This window comes from Coloeus monedula, assembly GCF_965178545.1.
Source record: "Coloeus monedula genome assembly, chromosome: 26".
Lineage (NCBI taxonomy): Eukaryota > Metazoa > Chordata > Aves > Passeriformes > Corvidae > Coloeus > Coloeus monedula.
The window spans coordinates 1685187-1702554 of record NC_138806.1 but is presented as its reverse complement, the minus strand read 5'-3'; the positions used below and the strand labels follow the sequence as shown (position 1 = coordinate 1702554).

At 51.8% G+C, this 17368-nt stretch overlaps 1 protein-coding gene across 1 annotated transcript in view; it reads left to right on the top strand.

The window, feature by feature from the left end:
• The window catches only part of MYO1D (myosin ID), a gene marked incomplete at both ends in the record, with an annotated part of 152400 nt that overhangs the window by 76925 nt on the left and 58107 nt on the right, over positions 1 to 17368 (top strand). Inside the window, 4 exons of the mRNA XM_082297298.1 lie at positions 5889 to 6112; positions 7333 to 7477; positions 7956 to 8060; positions 15071 to 15184. Of these exons, the coding sequence (XP_082153424.1) occupies positions 5889 to 6112; positions 7333 to 7477; positions 7956 to 8060; positions 15071 to 15184 (588 nt within the window). The remainder of the gene's footprint in view (positions 1 to 5888; positions 6113 to 7332; positions 7478 to 7955; positions 8061 to 15070; positions 15185 to 17368) is intronic.

Genomic DNA, 17368 nt, shown 5'->3' with positions numbered 1-17368 from the left:
GAACACCTGGGGCTGTGCAGGAGAAAATCCCTTGGTCTGGAGCTTTTTGTGTCCCCAGGGGTCACTTCCACCTCTGGGGTGCCTTAACTGAGGGAATAAAAGGGACTGGAGGAAAGCCCCTGGATCCCTGGAAGTGTCCCAGGCCAGGCTGGGCGGGGCTTGGAGCACCCTGGGACAGTGGGAGGTGTCCCTGCCATGGCAGGGGTGGCACTGGGTGGGCTTTAAGGTCCCTTCCAACTGGGATTTGGGATTCCGTGGTTGATGTTTCTATGAAATATCCCATTTTAAAGGCTGTGGAATTGGTAGAGGTCTCTGGAGAGTGAAGAAAGAACAAGGAACTCCCTCACTGGGAGCAGCTGTAGAAATAAATATTCTTTGTAATGTTCAGGAATTTCAGCTGTGTTCAGACTTTGTTTTTCTAACCTTTTCCTTTCTCTCTATCCCTCTCTTAGCCCTTTAGTCCTGGTTTCAACTGCCCTCCTAATTTTTCCTCCCCTGAATTTTAGGAGGACAAAGCATAGAGAAGCCAAAGGTATTGAAAGAGGTGAGGGGAGACTGTGGGTGAGGGCTGGATGGGGGAATGTTGTTTGGTTTGTTGCTTGGTTTATGGTGCTGTTTGAGGGGGGTTAAGCCAAAAACCTCCTTTTCTTTCCATTTTCAACATGATCATCATTATGTCTCTGCTCTTGTGTCCGTGATTTGCTCACGGGCCCTTCCCTGCCTGCTCACATTGAGGAATCAACACATGCTGCTGGTTATTCCCCTCCCCTGCCGTGTCTCCTCGGGCTCTCCTTGTAGGGACAATCCATTCCATGTCCTGTCCCTCTGCTCCTGCTGGTCCCTGGGCTGTGCTCTGATCAATGGCACAATCGGCTGCCTTGGAGTCTGCTCCACAGGGGTCACTTGGAAAACTGTCACCAAACCGGTTTTTTTGGGAGCCATCGAATCCTCTGCCCCCTCCCTCATGCCCCACACACATCTCCAGCTCCTCATCCCTCTGGAATGTTGCCAGACTCTCCTGGTGTCCTCTGCCTGTGGTGCTTGGCTGGCAGTCGGTGGCTCCATGTCTGTGGTTGGGATTTGGGATCTGGGGAGGCAGATGGCTCTGGAGCTGGAGCTGAAGCCGTTCCAGCAATGTCACTCTGATTTCAGGCTCCTTCTGCCCTGCGGCTGATTTTTGCTGAAAGATACAGGGACTTTGCCTCTCGGAGGCTGCTGCTCCTCTGTCAGCTTGGGTGGGAGCTGGCTCGGGATTCGGGAGCTGTCAGGGCAATCTCGGGAGGTCAGGCGGGGACAGGGGGATCTTCAGTCTCATTCCCATGGGAAATCAGCTTAACCAGCAGGGAAAGCTACAGAAGGGGGAAAGGGAAGTATGGATTTATTCTTGCCTGTGGGAGGGATGGCACAGGGCTCTGCCATCCCAGGCTGCTTTACTCGGGCTGTGAGGATTCTCTAGATGCAAGTTCTGAAGCCCCCGGCTGGCTGGGGTATGTGGCTGGGTTGAAGTGGGAATTAAGGTGCCTCTGGCTGTCAGGTCTCAGAGGGGGGATCTTCTGTATCCCTTTGGAACTGGGCATGAAAATCCCTTGGATCTTACCTTGGGTGCAGAGGCCCAAAGGAGAGAAGCAGAACCCTGGATGCACAAATCCTTCTGTGGGGGTTTGGCCCTCCTTGGCCCCCAGACCAGAGCAGGACCTTTGCAACAGGAGAATCTGTTAAAGGCCAGGTAAACTTCCCTCTGGGAATCTGATGTGTTTGATTTCATTGTACAGGGCTCAGTGTTCTTGAGTTATGAACTGGAGGTGGGGGAGAATTGAAAAGGTGCATTGGGCAGAGCTCTCCCAGTATTCACACCCAAGGAAGGTGTGAGTTGGCAGGAACACTTCAGCATCCTGGAACTGCTTCTTCTGGAAATGCACTGGCACAGGGTGCCCAGAGAAGTTGTGGCTGCCCCTGGATCCCTGGAAGTGTCCAAGGCCAGGCTGGATGAAACTTGGAGTATCCTGGGATAATGGAAGGTTGCCCAAGGCAGAGGGTTGGAAGTGGATGATTTTTAAGGTCCCTCCAACCCAAACTATCGTGTGATTCCATGATTCTGTGATCCTTGTTTGTCTGTCTATGTCCTGCTGCTCACAAAGTACCTGCCCAGCAGGGAGTTTCCTGCTTTGACACCTCCCCTTGTCCCTAGGATTGACCATTCTATGTTTCTGGAAGGCTCTGTGGGACCATCAGGCAGCCAGGTCACTGTGGCAGCTCAGCATTACTGAGGGGCTGCTTTGAGCTGCAGTGAGCCCTGCAGCAAAAAAGAAAACCACCAAGGCAGAAAAACAGTTAATTTAAAAAATATTTGTCCCCCATTCCCTGGGAGAAGTTTGTCCTTCCCTTTGACTGTTTCCTCACCTTTGAGGCGCTGCCATGGTGCTGTGGAAGGTCCCCACTGGCAGGGGGTTCTCCAGTTATGACAACTTGATTTGAGAACATGCTTTTCATTAATAGTTCACTGTGTGTGTAGCCGGGGGCATGCCTGGGCTGGATAATTGGATTTGGGAGGCCACTGTTTGTACAGTTGTGACACCTCTTACTGTGAAGCCAATTTCTGCAGCGATGCAGCTGATACAACATCGGGGCAATCTGTTCCAGCCTTTGTTCCAGGGATGTCTGACTGGTGGAAAAAGTAACCACAGCAAGAGACTTCCCTCAACAGCAGCTCTGCTTCCAGCCCAGGGATGCAAAATCAAGACCTTGTTCTGTGTCTCAAATGGTCCAGGGAAAAGCTGACAGACGTGAAGCTCTACAAAGTCTTGGGCATCTTACACGGATTTGCTGTGTGTGTTCTGGTCTTGAGATCCTGTGTAACACCCAAGGGCTGTTGCACTGCGGCCCTGAGCCCTTTGTTCCTCATTTCTGTTCTTACTAAATTCAAAAATAAGAAGTTGGTAATAGGGTTTTGCCCAGTGGATCTTGTTTATTGTCCATACATCCCTTACAGGTACATTTTATGCCTCTTCAGTCTATGCTTAACCTTCTCAGGCAATCCAAATCTTCTTTGCTTTTCTTTAAAAAAAATTCCCCAGTACCATTTGGATGCTCAGTTTTTGGATCCTAGTTGGTGATTCTGTCAAATTCAGTTTCAGAGGCTGCTCTGCCCTCATTCAGGGAAATGCCAGCTTTAATCGAGCCTTACACGCTTTGGGTGAAATCCAAGCCTTGTGCAAATCAGGTTTAGCCAGGAAGCTTCGAGCCTTGAGCTTCCCAGCAGCTCTGAGGGCCTTTGCGTGGCTGAGGCTGCACCAGATCTGAGCTAAAGCCACTGTGGTCACCGAGTGTGGTAGCAGTGACTGCTGGGCACAGCACAGGGGCTGCAGGGGCTGCTGCCTTCCCTCTGTCCATTGAGGGATAAATAAGGAACGTGTTGTGCATTACTTTATCTGCACACAGGGCTGAGATTCTCAGCCCCAGCTCCCTGGCTTTGGTTGGTGTGCTCAGTCCAGCACTGCTGCTTTCTGCTGTGGCTTTCGTGCTTCCTGCTCTCGCCTTTCCCTTCAGTGTCCCCTGTCCTGCCTGGCTTCCCCAGCTCTTCCTTCAGCCACTGGAATGCTCTCTGTTCCCTCACCCTCCCTGGGAGAGCGGCCCCAGCAGGGGCTGGAGCTGGTACGGAGCTCGTTGCCTTCAGTCACCTTTGCTGTGTTGGATTGTGCTCAGAATCCCAGAGTGCTCTGAGTTGAGAGGGACATTAAAAACCATCCAGTCCCACCCTGCCATGGGCTGGGACACCCTCCACTAGAAGGGATGTTCAGTCTGGAGGAGGTTCCAGAGAGACCTTAGAGCCTTTTCCAGGGCCTAAAGGGGCTCCAGGAGAGCTGGAGAGCTGGAGAGGGGACAGGGGATGGAGGGACAGGACACAGGGAATGGATCCCAGTGCCAGAGGGCAGGGCTGGATGGGATATTGGGCAGGAATTGTTCCCTGGGAGAGTGGGCAGGCCCTGGCACAGGGTGCCCAGAGCAGCTGGGGCTGCCCCATGATCCCTGGCAGTGCCCAAGGTCAGGCTGGATGGGGCCTGGAGCACCCTGGGACAGTGGGAGGTGTCCCTGCCCATGGCAGGGGTGGGACGAGAGGATCTTTCAGGTCTTTCCCAACCCAAATTATTCTATAATGCTGTGATTCTGTGTGGGCAGGACTGTGCAGGTTCTGGGCTCTGTTCTGGTGTGTGAGAGCACAAATGGGCTCCACTGATGGGTTTGATGCTCCATAAAGTGCTGGGTGCTCAGGCAACTGCCCAGGCTCTGCCAGAGCTCCACGGATCGTGTCTGTTGGCAGTGGGAGACATCCCCCACGGGGACAGCGAGGCCGAAGGAGAACAAGGAGGGAGAACTCTGTCAGAGGTTGAAGAGAATTTCTCTGCTTTTGAGGGGTTTGGGACCCAAAATCTCTGTGTTTCTCTTTAAACTTGGGATGTGTGGAGAGGAGCAGCCCCTCACAGCTCTGCACTGATTGCTGCATGAGCTTTCCTCAGCTGCATGGCAGGACTGTCAGTGAAGCTGTCAGGAGAACCTCTGACATCAGCTTCACAAAGCAACTGCCGTGTTGAAAACTGCCTTGGGTAATTAATTAATCCTTCTGTAAATAGGGGCTTGATGTGCACCAGCAGTGCTGTGGGATCTTTTTCAGAGGGAAATAAAGTCTGTGACAGGACTGTGGTGAGCAGGGAGGCTCTTGGCAGGTGCAGGAGGTTCGTTATCCTTCCAGTTAAATTCTGCAAGGAAAAAAAATCCAGTCTGCTGCTTGGTGGGTTGTGTTGGAGGGTGAGTACAGGTGGGAGGGATCCCTGGGGAAGGTGCTCGGGAATGCCCGTTCCTCTTGGCTGGTTCCAGGATGGAGCAGCACCTGCCTCCTTCCTTCTCCTGGGGCTGCTCCTTAGCAGCTGGTGGCTGTGCACTCTCACTGTCATCTCAGCACTGGAGCAGCCTTCCAGCACCACTTCCCAGAGTGTCCCCTGGCAGGGGGTGCCAGGAGAAGCCCAGGAGCTGCTGTGTGCTCTGCTTGTGGTGCTCTCCAGGCACAAACACAACTCACAGTGACACTGGAGAAGCTGGGCCCCATCCCAGAAGTTTGGGGGATATCCTTTGGTTTGCATATTTGGTTGTTTTTCCACACATGACCAGAATAGATACTCCCCAGGCTATTTTCAGAGCAATCTTCTTTTAATCAAAGTTAAAAATGCTTCTTTGTTCTCAATTAGCACAGAGTCATGGAATGGGCTGGGTTGAAAGGGACTGGAAAGCCCATACACATCCACCCCCTGCCATGGGCAGGGACACCTCCCACTGTCCCAGGCTGCTCCCAGCCCCATCCAACCTGACCTTGGGCACTGCCAGGGATCCAGGGGCAGCCCCAGCTGCTCTGGGCAACCTGCACCAGCCCCTCCCCACCCTCCCAGGGAACAATTCCTTCCCAATCTCCCATCCATCCCTGCCCTCTGGCACTGGGATCCATTCCCTGTGTCCTGCCCCTCCATCTCCTGTCCCCAGTCCCTCTCCAGCTCTCCTGGAGCCCCTTTAGGCCCTGCAAGGGGCTCTGAGCTCTCCCTGGAGCTTCTCCTCTCCAGTTGAGCACCCCCAGCTCTCCCAGCCTGGCTCCAGAGTAGCGGGGCTCCAGCCATTTGATCATTTCCATGGCCTTCTCTGGATTTGCTCTAACAGGTCCATGCCTTTCTCGTGTTGGGATCTCAGTCATAGACACGCTGGTTTTCAGTCATGTTCTACCCGGATTTGATTGGCACTGGGAAGTCCCTTCCCTTGAAATAAAACTACAAATCTGTGTAGTACAGCAAGAGAAAAGCAAACAATTCTCCTGCTCTCCCTGCTGACTCCGTGTGTCCCTGGCACAGGTGTGGAGGGGCACGCTGGCCCGGCTGCGCTACCGGCGGACCAAGGCGGCGCTGGCCATCGTGCGGCACTACCGGCGCCACAAGGTCCGGGCCTACCTGCGCGAGCTCGTGCGGCGCTTCCAGGACGTGCGGCTGCTGCCCGACCGCGGCCGCAGCATCCCCTGGCCCGCCCCGCCCAAGGTGCTGCACCGCTTCGAGGAGGCTCTGCAGGACATCTACCACAGGTAGGGCCCTGCTGCCCCGTGTCACACCCGCTGCTCACCCCAGGGGACACCTGGCTGAAGGATGTTGGTTGGGTGTTGCTGGCGCTGTGCCCTTGAGCAGGCAGATAATTCTGGTCCAAACATTTAGTGTTGAGTCACAGAATCCCAGGATGGTTTGGATCTTAAAGCCCATCCAGTTCCACCCCGGGCCGTGGGCAAGGGCACCTTCCACCAGACCAGGTTGCTCCACTGTGATGAACGTTGTGTTTCCTTCCCTGGCCCCTTCCTTGGCCCCTTCCCTGGCCCCTTCCTGGGCCCCTTCCTGGACTTTCTGGTTGGTTTTGAAAGGAAGGAGCAGCTGCTCTTGGATGAGGGGGAAGAGAAAAAGAATCTTCTCGATTTCCTCAAGACTCCTGGTAGTAAGCCAGTGTTTTTCTGCAGTAAAATGAGTGATGTTCCCCTGGTCACCCATGTTCTGTGTGCAGAACAGGTGTTTGTACCTTCATTAAACCTCCCAGTATCTAAAGGCTGGGCATTTTTTCTCTGGGAAGCTGTAGGCAAAACAGTTACAATTCTAGTTTGAGAAATGACTTCGGAAAGTGGCTGAACAAGAGAAATGTCGGCTGGAAGGGCTTTCAGAGATCTCCTGTCCAGCCATCAGCTTGCAGCGCAGTTCCGGCAGCTCTAGATCAAGTCAGCTTTGTTATTTTCCCCAGCTGTCTCTTTCAGGAGAGACATCCATCCACCCACAGCCTGTCTGGGGAGAGAGACCTGCTTTCAGAATTAGCTCAATTATCAGAACTACAGAATTTTAGTTGCTAAAAAGTCTTTTTATAGCATTAATCCTGGAGCTCTGGTGCTGCTGCTGCAGGCTGGGGTGTGGTGTGGAGCAGTGGATGGGCTCCCCTGCCCTGCCCCGTGGTGCAGTTGGAACTGAAAGGCCAAATTCAGCTGTTAAAGGAGAATGATGCTGAAAATGAGCCCAAAAATGAGCTTAGCAAACACTTCATTGCAAAGAGATGTACCAGTGGTTGACTCATGGGTGTGGGATGGGGAGTGTGGCACCCAGACCTATCAGGGTTGGATGAGCCGTGACTTTAAAACATCAACTGACCTTTGCAGCTTTAGGAATGCTCGGGAAGGACTCTGAGGGTGTCCTCGTGGTGCTGCTCTGGCAGCAGGAGTCCTTCCTGGGTGAGCTCCAGGCTGTGGGGCTGACCCAGGCCTTGGTTTGGTGGCAGGTGGAGAGCGGCCGAGCTCATCCGGAGCGTGCCCCCAGAAGCGCTGCCTCAGCTGAGGGCCAAGGTCGCTGCCATGGAGCTGCTGAAGGGCCACAGGGCTGACATCGGCCTCCAGAGAGCCTGGCAGGGCAACTACATCGCACTGGTGAGTGCAGGGACCTGGGCTCAGGGTGCTGGAAGGGGGGAAATTTGGGCAAATGAGCACTGGTTTCTCGGGAGGAAAAGTACCTGGAAATTTGCTCTGTGAAAGGGTTTCATGTGGGTTCAAACTCTTGACTTCCTCTGCACTGGAAGTGACTTTTGTGAATCCTGAGCAGCACCAGCAGCATTAAAGCAGTGCTATCAGGTGGCTCTGCAAACAGGCAAAGCCAGACCTCACGGGGAGACTAAAATGCTGGATGGGATGGAAAAGAGCAGAGACTGAACAGGAACAAAGAAATTCTCTCTGGGCAGGTTTGCTTGCTTCCCTCTACTCCATCCTTCCTTGGAGCATTTTGGTGGGTCAAGGTTTGGTTTCCCAGAGCACAGAAGGGTGGAGGGAGCCATGTCCCAGCCGTGCCATTGCCAGCCCCTCTTCCTCCAGCCCCCCAAGGAGAGTCCTGAGCCTGTCTCTGCTCTTCCAGAAACCAGACAGCCCCCAGAGCTCGGGCTCCTTCACCCCGGTGGCCAACGAGCTGAAGCGCAAGGACAAGTACATGAACATCCTCTTCTCGTGCCACGTCCGCAAGGTAACGGGGCTGGGGCGTCCTGGGTGCCCAGTGGAAGCAGGAGGTGACCCTGGGGATGCTTGGGCAGCAGTTCAGAGCAGTTCCAAGGAGCTGCATCAGGGATTTTTTGGGTGGATACCTCCTGCACCAGGGCTGGGTGGCTGCTGGGGCCTCGTTGCAGGGAGTTGGAACTGAATGGTCTTTAAGGACCCTTCAACCCAAACCTTTCCATGATTTCATGATAAAATCATTTCATTCTGCGTAACTGGCTTGGGTCTGACATTTTTCATAGCGGAATTGGGTTTTTTGGTAATTTCATTGGAAGGTCTAAACAACTAATTAAAAAACCAGACTTGCTTAATTGTTGTGGGTAGCTCCTACCAATGCTGATTTGAAATATCTGTCAGGGAAGGATATTTTAATTTTACAAACCCAATGTTAGTGGCAGGCCAGGGCTGTGGATGTTGAGGTGTTTTTAAGAAGCTGTATATTCTTTTTATTTCTAAATATTGCAGTTGGTCCCCACGTGCACAGTTACTCCTTATGATTCTGCAAATATTACATCTGCACAACTCATTCTGCAGCACAAAATCTCACTTCATAATAAAACTTTGCCAGTGGCAGCGAGTTGTATTGTTTATTCAACAGCAATTGGTGTTTATAAAAGTAGAAATCTCTAATTGGTTTCCAAGCAAAAGCATTTCAGTGGAGTTTGGTGTTGCTGTGAGCACGTTCTCTGTGAGGACAGGGTTCACTGCTGGGATGGATGCTTTGGTGAGTGGTGTTGTCAGGATTAAAGGAGGAGTAGGCAAATCTGAATCCAAAGTTCCTCTTTACAACCTCGCAGCTCTTGGGCTGAGCCTCCCTGAGGGACAGAGAAATGCACAATTCCCCCTGGCTTTTTTCAAGTTAGGCTGAAAACAAAATAATTCTTCTTCTAACTCATGTAATGAACTGAGTCCAGTTGTAGTTTCTGGCTAAACTGGGATAGCTGTAAAAAGGACAATATTTACTCATGAGAGAGGTGATGATGGGAATTGTGGGTTTGGATGGGAATGGAGTGATGGTGAGGGGAATCACTCAGGGTCTGTGTGAGATGAACACAGCGTGGGAGTTTTATCTCGTTCACTGTCATGCAGCTTTGCAGCCTTTAAGTCCTTGTGTTTCTCTTGCTCCTGGTTCAGCTCTCAAGGACAATCTCCTGCACAAGCACAGGGCAAAGCAGATTCCTGAAGCACAGATCCACATTTCATCCTGTTCCCTAAGTGCAAGGACAGAGCTCCTGCCTTCAGACAAGTGTCTGAGCAGCATTTGTTGGTTTTGGTGTGTGAAGGAATCCCTGAGTATTCCAACAGACCATGTTTCCGTACTGTGACTGTGCTGGGAAAATCCGGTTTTTGTGGGGTTTGTTGCATTGAGATGCCAGCACTTCAACAGCAGAAGCAGAATGGGGATGGAATAGGTGTTACCCACCATAAAGTGGATTTCTCCTGAGCCTGAAAGACTTTCAGTGCTCTCAGAGGCAAAGCTTTAGCTGACTGGGAGTGCATTAAAAGGGCAGCTCAACTGAAATCACAAATATTGCAGCGTTATAGACCTGCAGCCTTGTGGTTTTTAAATTATCTTGTAACTTCTTTTTCCTTTTGAAAGGTTAAATTGTTGTTGCTTTCTTCTCTCAGAGAGGTGGGACTTGATCCCCTGCTGGCCTGCTCAGTTAGGGATTCCTTGGCATGGCTTTGGAGCCATCAGCAAGGAAGCCCCTGGATCCCTGGAAGTGTCCAAGGCTGGGTTGGACGGGGCTGGAGCAGCCTGGGACAGTGAGAGGTGTCCCTGCCCATGGCAGGGAGGGCACTGGATGGGCTTTAAGGTCCCTCTAAGCACAAACCACTCCATGATTCCATGATTTCAGCACTGTTGAGCACAGGACTGCAGCACTGTGCCATCCTCAGGGATGTGTGTGAGCCTGCTGAGAGATCCCAGAGCATCTCCATGTCACAAATCCCATCCCAACCCACACTGGGATGTCGCCCCTTCCTGAGGGAACCGTTTGTCTTCCTGCTTGTATGGACAGGAAATATCTGGGTGAGCCTGACACGAACAGAGCAGGGAAGACAAACACTGCTGAAATTTGAAGGTTAACAGGGCAAGGATTTGACATGTGAGAATTTAGCACTTCCCTTTCCAAGCAAGGCACTTCCTCAGGTCGTCTGTTCTGGCTTAAACACTGCATCTGCAGACTAAGCACCAGTGAGAGCTGAGGGAGAGTGGGAGTGACTCCGTGCTCCGACTGCAGCACAGGCTGGGAACAGCCTCAGCCTCCCTTTGCCCTTCACAGGAAACAATTTCCACCCTGAGCTGTTTAAAAGGAAGGTGCTTCTCTTGTCAGAAATACAAGTTTTGCCATCCTGCCTCTTTCCCCAGAGTAAGGGCAGTCCCCGGGTGACCCTCAGTGCTGGCGCAGGGGGAATCTCTCCTGGTTGCTGTATTCTTCCCTTTGAATTTTTAACAAATAAATCATCAGTTTCTTCCTTTTAGCCTTGACTTCCCCATGTCCTACCAAATGTTCTTGGCCCAGGGTGGCACTTGGTGCTGGCACGTGCAGCCTGGCCCCATGCTCAGGGCAGGTTTGTCACATCTCTGATGTTAAACCAGGTTCCTTGTGGGTTTGCAGATTGTGTTCTCTGCTGAAAATTGGTTCATGTGAAGCTTTAACAGGGGCCTGAAGAGTGAATTACAGAAATGGAATTGTAATTATCAGGTGATTTCATTGCTTCCCTTAAATAATTCTCCTGAACAAAGCAGCAATTCACAAAAAAGGCTGTTCAGGTTCATCTGTGGTGTGTTTTCATGATTCAGCTTATTTGAGGACTCTTGAACAAAAACCGTGCTGCTCCTGCTGGTCCCTGAGGCAGGAAGGTGTTTGTGGGAAGGTGTTAAAGGGCACTTTGGTGAGCCTGGGGTGAATGTTCTGTTTCTGAGGCAGCATCAGCCTTCCTTTGTGGCTTCCTTCAGGTACTGAGTCACCAAACCATGTGTGACGTAGCTGTTGACAGTCAACAGCAATGTCAGGGTCTGCTCTTGGGAATGCTCAGATACCTGCAGTCTAATACACTTCTTTATTTGAACAGGATAAGAGCATAAATACTGGGCAACTTGAAAAGACACAGGTTGAGCCCAGAGGTCACCTTTTAAACACATTTATGAGTGGAGCACACCCTGTGACCTGGCAGATATTGGTTCATTAAATTCATTGAGACAGAATTTTTGTAGCTGATGGCTGACATTGATCTGATGAGCACTTCAGGAAAAATCTAGAAGATTCTAGATCAAGAAGAATTTCCTGGAAAGGGTGGTCAGGCATTGCAAGGGGCTGCCCAGGGAGGTTTGGAGTCCCCATCCCTGGAGGTGTCCAAGGAACACCTGGAGGTGGCACTCAGTGCTCTGGGCTGGTGACAAGGTGGGCATCGGGCACAGGGTGGACTCGATGATCTTGGAGGGCTTTTCCAAGCTCAGTGATTCTGGGATTCTAAGTCAAAGAAGTAAATTTATCCAGGAACTGCTCTCCACGTTTTGAGAGCTGCTGGTAGAGTTGCTGCTGGTTCTTTGCCTCTGTGGGGGCCCAACTTCAGCAGCTTGAGCTGAATAATAACGGGGGGGCTCTGTTTGGACCAGTTTTTATGGAAGGGTTCTGAAGAGGCTTTGAAGCCTCGCTGGGGGCTGTGTGGTTGCTTCCCTGCAGTAGGTACAGGTAGAAGCAGGTCATTCCTGCCTATGGAAAAATCCATCTTTTCTGAGCATTGTGGTGCTCTTCACTTTTTCAAAGGAAATCTTCACGATTTTTGCCTTAGGAGAAACCAAATGCATATTTCATGCAAACCTCCAGATTTTGTTGGATCACCTAGGAAACAACTCTCTTTTTTTTTCTTTAGAATAAAGCTTTTCATCCCACTTTTCCCTTGTCACTTGTGGCACCAAGCTCCCCTGAGAGCAACATCTCTTCCGAAGGCCGGTGCCCTGCGGTGTCCAGAGGCCACTGACAGAGACCTGAAAAACTTCCTTGAAGATTTTTCAGCTCTAGGCCAGACCTTCATTTCCCCCATGAGCTCGTCAAGAAGCTAAACTAGGACTGATTCGCATTTGGATCAACAAGATATAAATACAGAATGCCCAGAAGGTGCAGAGAACACAATGCTGGGAAGGGCTGTTCTCCAGGAGGGAATGAGCTGTAGCTGAGAACATAAGGCCTGTCCTTACTCCTACAAGCCCAGTACTGGTATTTGCACTGTCTGAGTCCCTTCTGTGCCTGCTCCCCACTGTGACAGTTTTTACTTTAACCCACAGCAGGTATTATTTACATAAATGCACTGTAGGTGCATGAGGCACCTGAGGCCTCTTTTGCTTGGAAAGAGCTGGAAGGACATGAGAATTTGCTCCTCAGGTGAGATGAGCTGCTGGTACATTTCTTTAGCTGAATTTTAATACTAAAACCAAGGGGGAGTCGAGAAAGAAGAGGAATTTAAATCATGCCTGCAGAACTCCCACAGTATTCCATTGCTGTGGAATGCCCGTCTGGGGAGCTGGTCGCCAGTGGCTGAAGGTGAGTCCAGGTGTGCCAGAGGCCACCTGGTTCAGGAACAGTGTGGCAGCAGGAGCAGGGCAGTGCCTGTCCCCTGAGCTGGCACTGCCGAGGGACCTCCAGTCCTCGGGTCAGTTCTGGGCCCTCATGACAAGAAGGACCTGGAGGGGCTGGAGCATGTCCAGGGAAGGGAACAGAGTTGAGGAAGGCTCTGGAGCCCCAGGAGCGGCTGAGGGAGCTGGGAAGGGGCTGGAGCCCCAGGAGCGGCTGAGGGAGCTGGGAAAGGGGCTCAGCCTGGAGCAAAGGAGGCTCAGGGGGGACCTTGTGGCTCTGCACAAGTCCCTGACAGGAGGGGGCAGCCGGGGGGGTCGGGCTCTGCTGGCAGGGAACAGGGACAGGAGGAGAGGGAACGGCCTCAGGCTGGGCCAGGGGAGGCTCAGGGTGGATATTGGGGAAAATTTCTTCATGGAAAGAGTAGTCAGGCATTGGCACAGCTGCCCAGGGCTGGGGTGGAGTCCCCATCTCTGGAGGGGTTTCAGAGCCATGTGGCACTTGGGGACAGGGGTCAGTGGTGGCCTTGGCAGTGCTGGAGGAACAGTTTGATTTGGTGATCTCAGATGGCTTTTCCAGCCTTTCTGACCCTGTGAAAGCTGAGTGTGCTTCCCATCTCTGCTTCCCAGGCAGCAGCCACGGGACCTCCTGCCCTGGGGTGGCTCTGGCATCACAGCACCAGAAATTTGCTCCCTTTGTCACCGGGGGCTCGGGGCTGGGCAGGGACAGCAGCCAGGCAGGATCAGTGCACAGGGAGCGTTCACTGGGTCAGACTCTTCAAACAAATCACAGTAAATCGATGCCCCCAGCATTGATCTGAGCTCTGAGGGGCAGATCCAGCCCCAGGGACTGGACTTTGGTTCAGCTCCCAGGACCTGGAGCATGGAGAGCCCAGAGCTGCCCCCGATCCTGGTGAGGAGCTGGTGCTGCTCCACTCCAGCACCCGACATGTGGCACCAGGCACTCCTAGCCAGGCACTCCTAACCTAATTTCTCAGGGCCATTCAGTGTTTTGTAGCCTTTAGGCTTTTCTCTTCCATTCATCTGCTTCCTAAAATAATCCTGGTTACTCAGCATCTCTTCCTGTGAGCCTTCCCAGGCCCTCAGTCATGTTCTTCACCTTCTCTGAACCACCCCAGTCTCCTTCACGCTCACCACCCTGGTCCTTCCCAGGCTATTCCAGGTGAGCCCATGGCTCCCAGGACGTCATTCCCATGTTATCCCTTGCCTATGCCAGCATTCTGCTTTCTCTGAGCTGCCTCATGTCTTTGTGCCAAGATCTCTCTAGAGCTGTCTGAAATCATCCTCGGTTGCTTTTTCTGAGTCGGTGCTGTTAAAGTAAAGCTGTCACAGAGCTCCCCAATTTGCATTTTTTGCCTTTATCTGCTCTGAACTTTGTCACTCTGCTGCCTCCTGACTGAGGATATTTAAGTTCTCCCATTTGTCTCCTGATTTCACCCTGGAAAATCCTATTTATGTTCATCCTCCTCGTCACGTCTTACCCTTGTCTCCCCTTCTCAGTTGATTAATAAATATCTCAGTGACTGTGATACACTGATGACTCTGCTTTTGCCTCAGTGAAAAACAATTTCTATTTTGTGTCCTACTTTCTTACGCACTTCCGACAAAACTTCCCATCCTGCCTGGTGAGTGTTTAGTGCTGAGGGGCATCCCACAGCCTGGATGAGGTGGAGCTGCTGGACTGAGTCCAGAGCCACGGAAATGCTCTGAGGGCTGGAGCCCCTCTGCTCTGGAGCCAGGCTGGGAGAGCTGGGGGTGCTCACCTGGAGAGGAGAAGCTCCAGGGAGAGCTCAGAGCCCCTTGCAGGGCCTAAAGGGGCTCCAGGAGAGCTGCAGAGGGACTGGGGACAAGGGCTGGAGTGGCAGAACCCAGAACGAGGATGGCCCAAAGCCTCAGGTCTGGACTGTGCCAGCCCCTGGAACAGCCTGGGCTCTGTGGGGCAGGGATTCTCCATGGAACCCTTGGGGTGCCAAAGGCACGTGGATAATGTGGGAATAACAGCCTGGGATTGGGCTCCACATGGACTTGAACGTGGCTGGGGGTAGCATCTCTCCTGGGTTTGAGTGAAGCCCTGGAACTTCCCGGGGTGCCACAGCTCTGCTGGATAACCAGCAACGTTGCTCCTCTGAGATGCTGCGTTTCTCTGTTTGTAAAATGGGACTACAGGGACCATGTTCCCTTTTCACTGCTCCAGGATCCAAGGAGAAAACCTGTTTAGAGCTGTGTGGGTTTGGGGTATTTTTGTGTGAGTTTGGGGTATTTGTTAGAGTGTTTGTTGTGTGAGTTTGGGGTGGTTTTGTGTGAGTTTGGCACTTAGCACCGCACAGGTTCCTCTCCTGTGTTCCTGCAGTGATCAGTGGCACTGAGCAGGTGTTTCTCTGCAGGTGAATCGCTTTAACAAGGTGGAGGACAGGGCCATTTTCATCACTGACAGACACCTGTACAAGATGGACCCCATGAAGCAGTACAAGGTGATGAAGACCATCCCACTCTACAATGTGAGTACAGCGCTGGGGATCCTCCTCTGAGGCTCTTTCAGGACGGTGTCTTTACTCTGTAGCTCCATTTTCAATATCCATAAATGGAAAAAGTCCTTGGGTTGCAGTTTTTAATATATTTAATGTCTTTATATCAGTTATTGTGCAGTTACTGCAACACCAAAGCATCAGGGTGGGAGTGTTGGGGTGTCCTGGGCAGGGCCAGGAGCTGGACTGGATGGTCCTGGTGGGTCCCTTCCAACTCAGGATATTCCATGGTTCTATGATTCTCTGATCATATTAGCTTTTAATTTCAGTGCATAAAATAAAAGCTAAACCCAAACTGTCTCTTCCACTTCTCTGCTCCCTCCCTGTTTCAGTTTCCTTTGCTGTGTGCAGGATCCTGCCCCCGGAAGGGGTTGGCATTTCACAGCAGCTTATGGCACTATTCCCATGTCTCTGAGGGATTGTTTGATCCTTCCTGTTGTGCTTGAATTTATTTATTTTTATTTTTTTATATTTGTTCATGCTTAATGTAAATCTTACCAAAGCTAAACTTGGAATTATGGCGAGGTCTGGCCTTGGGGGCCACGGCGTGGAGCTGCCAGGGCCGAGGCAGCAGATTATCAGGGATGGAAGGGGGCGGGTAGCACCTCAGCTCTGCTCCCTGGCATCCTGGAGCAGGGATTCAGCTGCCTGCCTGTCTCCCTCAGCCTGAGGTGACAGTGCTCTGGTTATCTCCAACCTCCAGAGCCTGCCTGGCTGCTGGGAAATGCCCTGCACAGATTTGTTGGGATGTTTGCATTTGGAGAAGTGACAAACCTGGCATCTCTGTATTGCTGGGAGGGCAGGGATGGGATTAGGGTGAGGGTGAAATCTCATCCACAGATGTGGGGGCAATGATTAGCTCTGGCTGCATCCATAATGTTGGGTTTAGTCTCCTCCTGCCCTCCTTGCTGGGCATCAGCCTCAGCTGGGCACCCAGCACAGCATATCCATGGAGTAGCTGCTCCCAGTAGGAATCCTGGCTGCAGCAGGCAGTGTCTCCATGGCAGTGCCTCTTGTTTTGAAAGGAAGCTGCCCTGAGCAGCTGTGGGAGCTTCTCCTGGCTGCTGTTCTGTCCCAGTGTCGGTGTCTCCGTGCTCAGAGGGGCTGCTGGCACATCCTGCTGTGTGCCATGGGGCTGTGTGCCTGTGCAAACACCCCCAGCCTGGTGAAAACCAAGGTGCAAACATCCCCAACCTCTCAGCAGAGCTCAGACACTCACACACTCACAGCCTTTTAGCAGAGGGGTTTTCCACACCTGATTTCCCAGCTGTTCCCAGACAGGTGTTATTGGTGACGTGGACAAGGTGGGGTTTTGTCCATCAGGATTTCTCACTGCTGGTTTCTTCTCTCTTACCTCAGCCAAAGTGTCCAGGTCACTGAAATTCACTGACTGCAGGGCTGATTAGAGAGAAATCTGTGTTTATCAGAGGTTTAGAACAATGTCTGCTGTACCTGTGTGCCTGATGGGTGTAAAGGTGCAGACTGTACATTTACAACAGCACAAGACCAGGTCATTGTTGGTCACCTGAACATTTCCCTCTGAAATCCTTAAAGCCTGAAAAATTAGAGGTGAGCAAGTCAGGTACAATGGCAGGTTACTTAGAGAATATCTGTTACTAAGAAATGTCAGTAACTGTTGCTTTTTCACCAAAAAAAAAGTGTGTCTAAGACAGAATATCCATTCCTACAGAGAGCCCCGGGGCAGGCTGTGTGGTGGTCCTGTGCTGGCTGTGTTCTGGCTGTGGTTTTGGCTCTATGTTGGCTCTGTGTTGGTTGTGTGGCTGCTTTGCAGTTCCTCAGGACGAGCAGTTAATGGTCTGTGCAGGCAGACCATTCTCTTGCTCTGAGAATTCTCACATTTCTGCAGATATAAATCAGTTTTATTGGTAGATCTGCAGTTATTCCCTTCAGTAATCAACCACACAGGGATTCTTGGCCAGTTTCTTTGACCTGAGCAGGAGTCCTTGGTATTCCAGGGGTCCTGGAGTGCTTGGCACAGGAGGGATGGGTCCAGGAGATCCTCTGCTGACCCAAACAGGTGTCAGGGTAATATTCCAGGCTGGAAATTTGATTAAAACAAGCTTTGGTAAATTCTGTGGTGTAAAATTCCAGCTCTGTTGGCCAGAGCCTCTCCCTGTAGCAGCTCCTCCTGCCCTG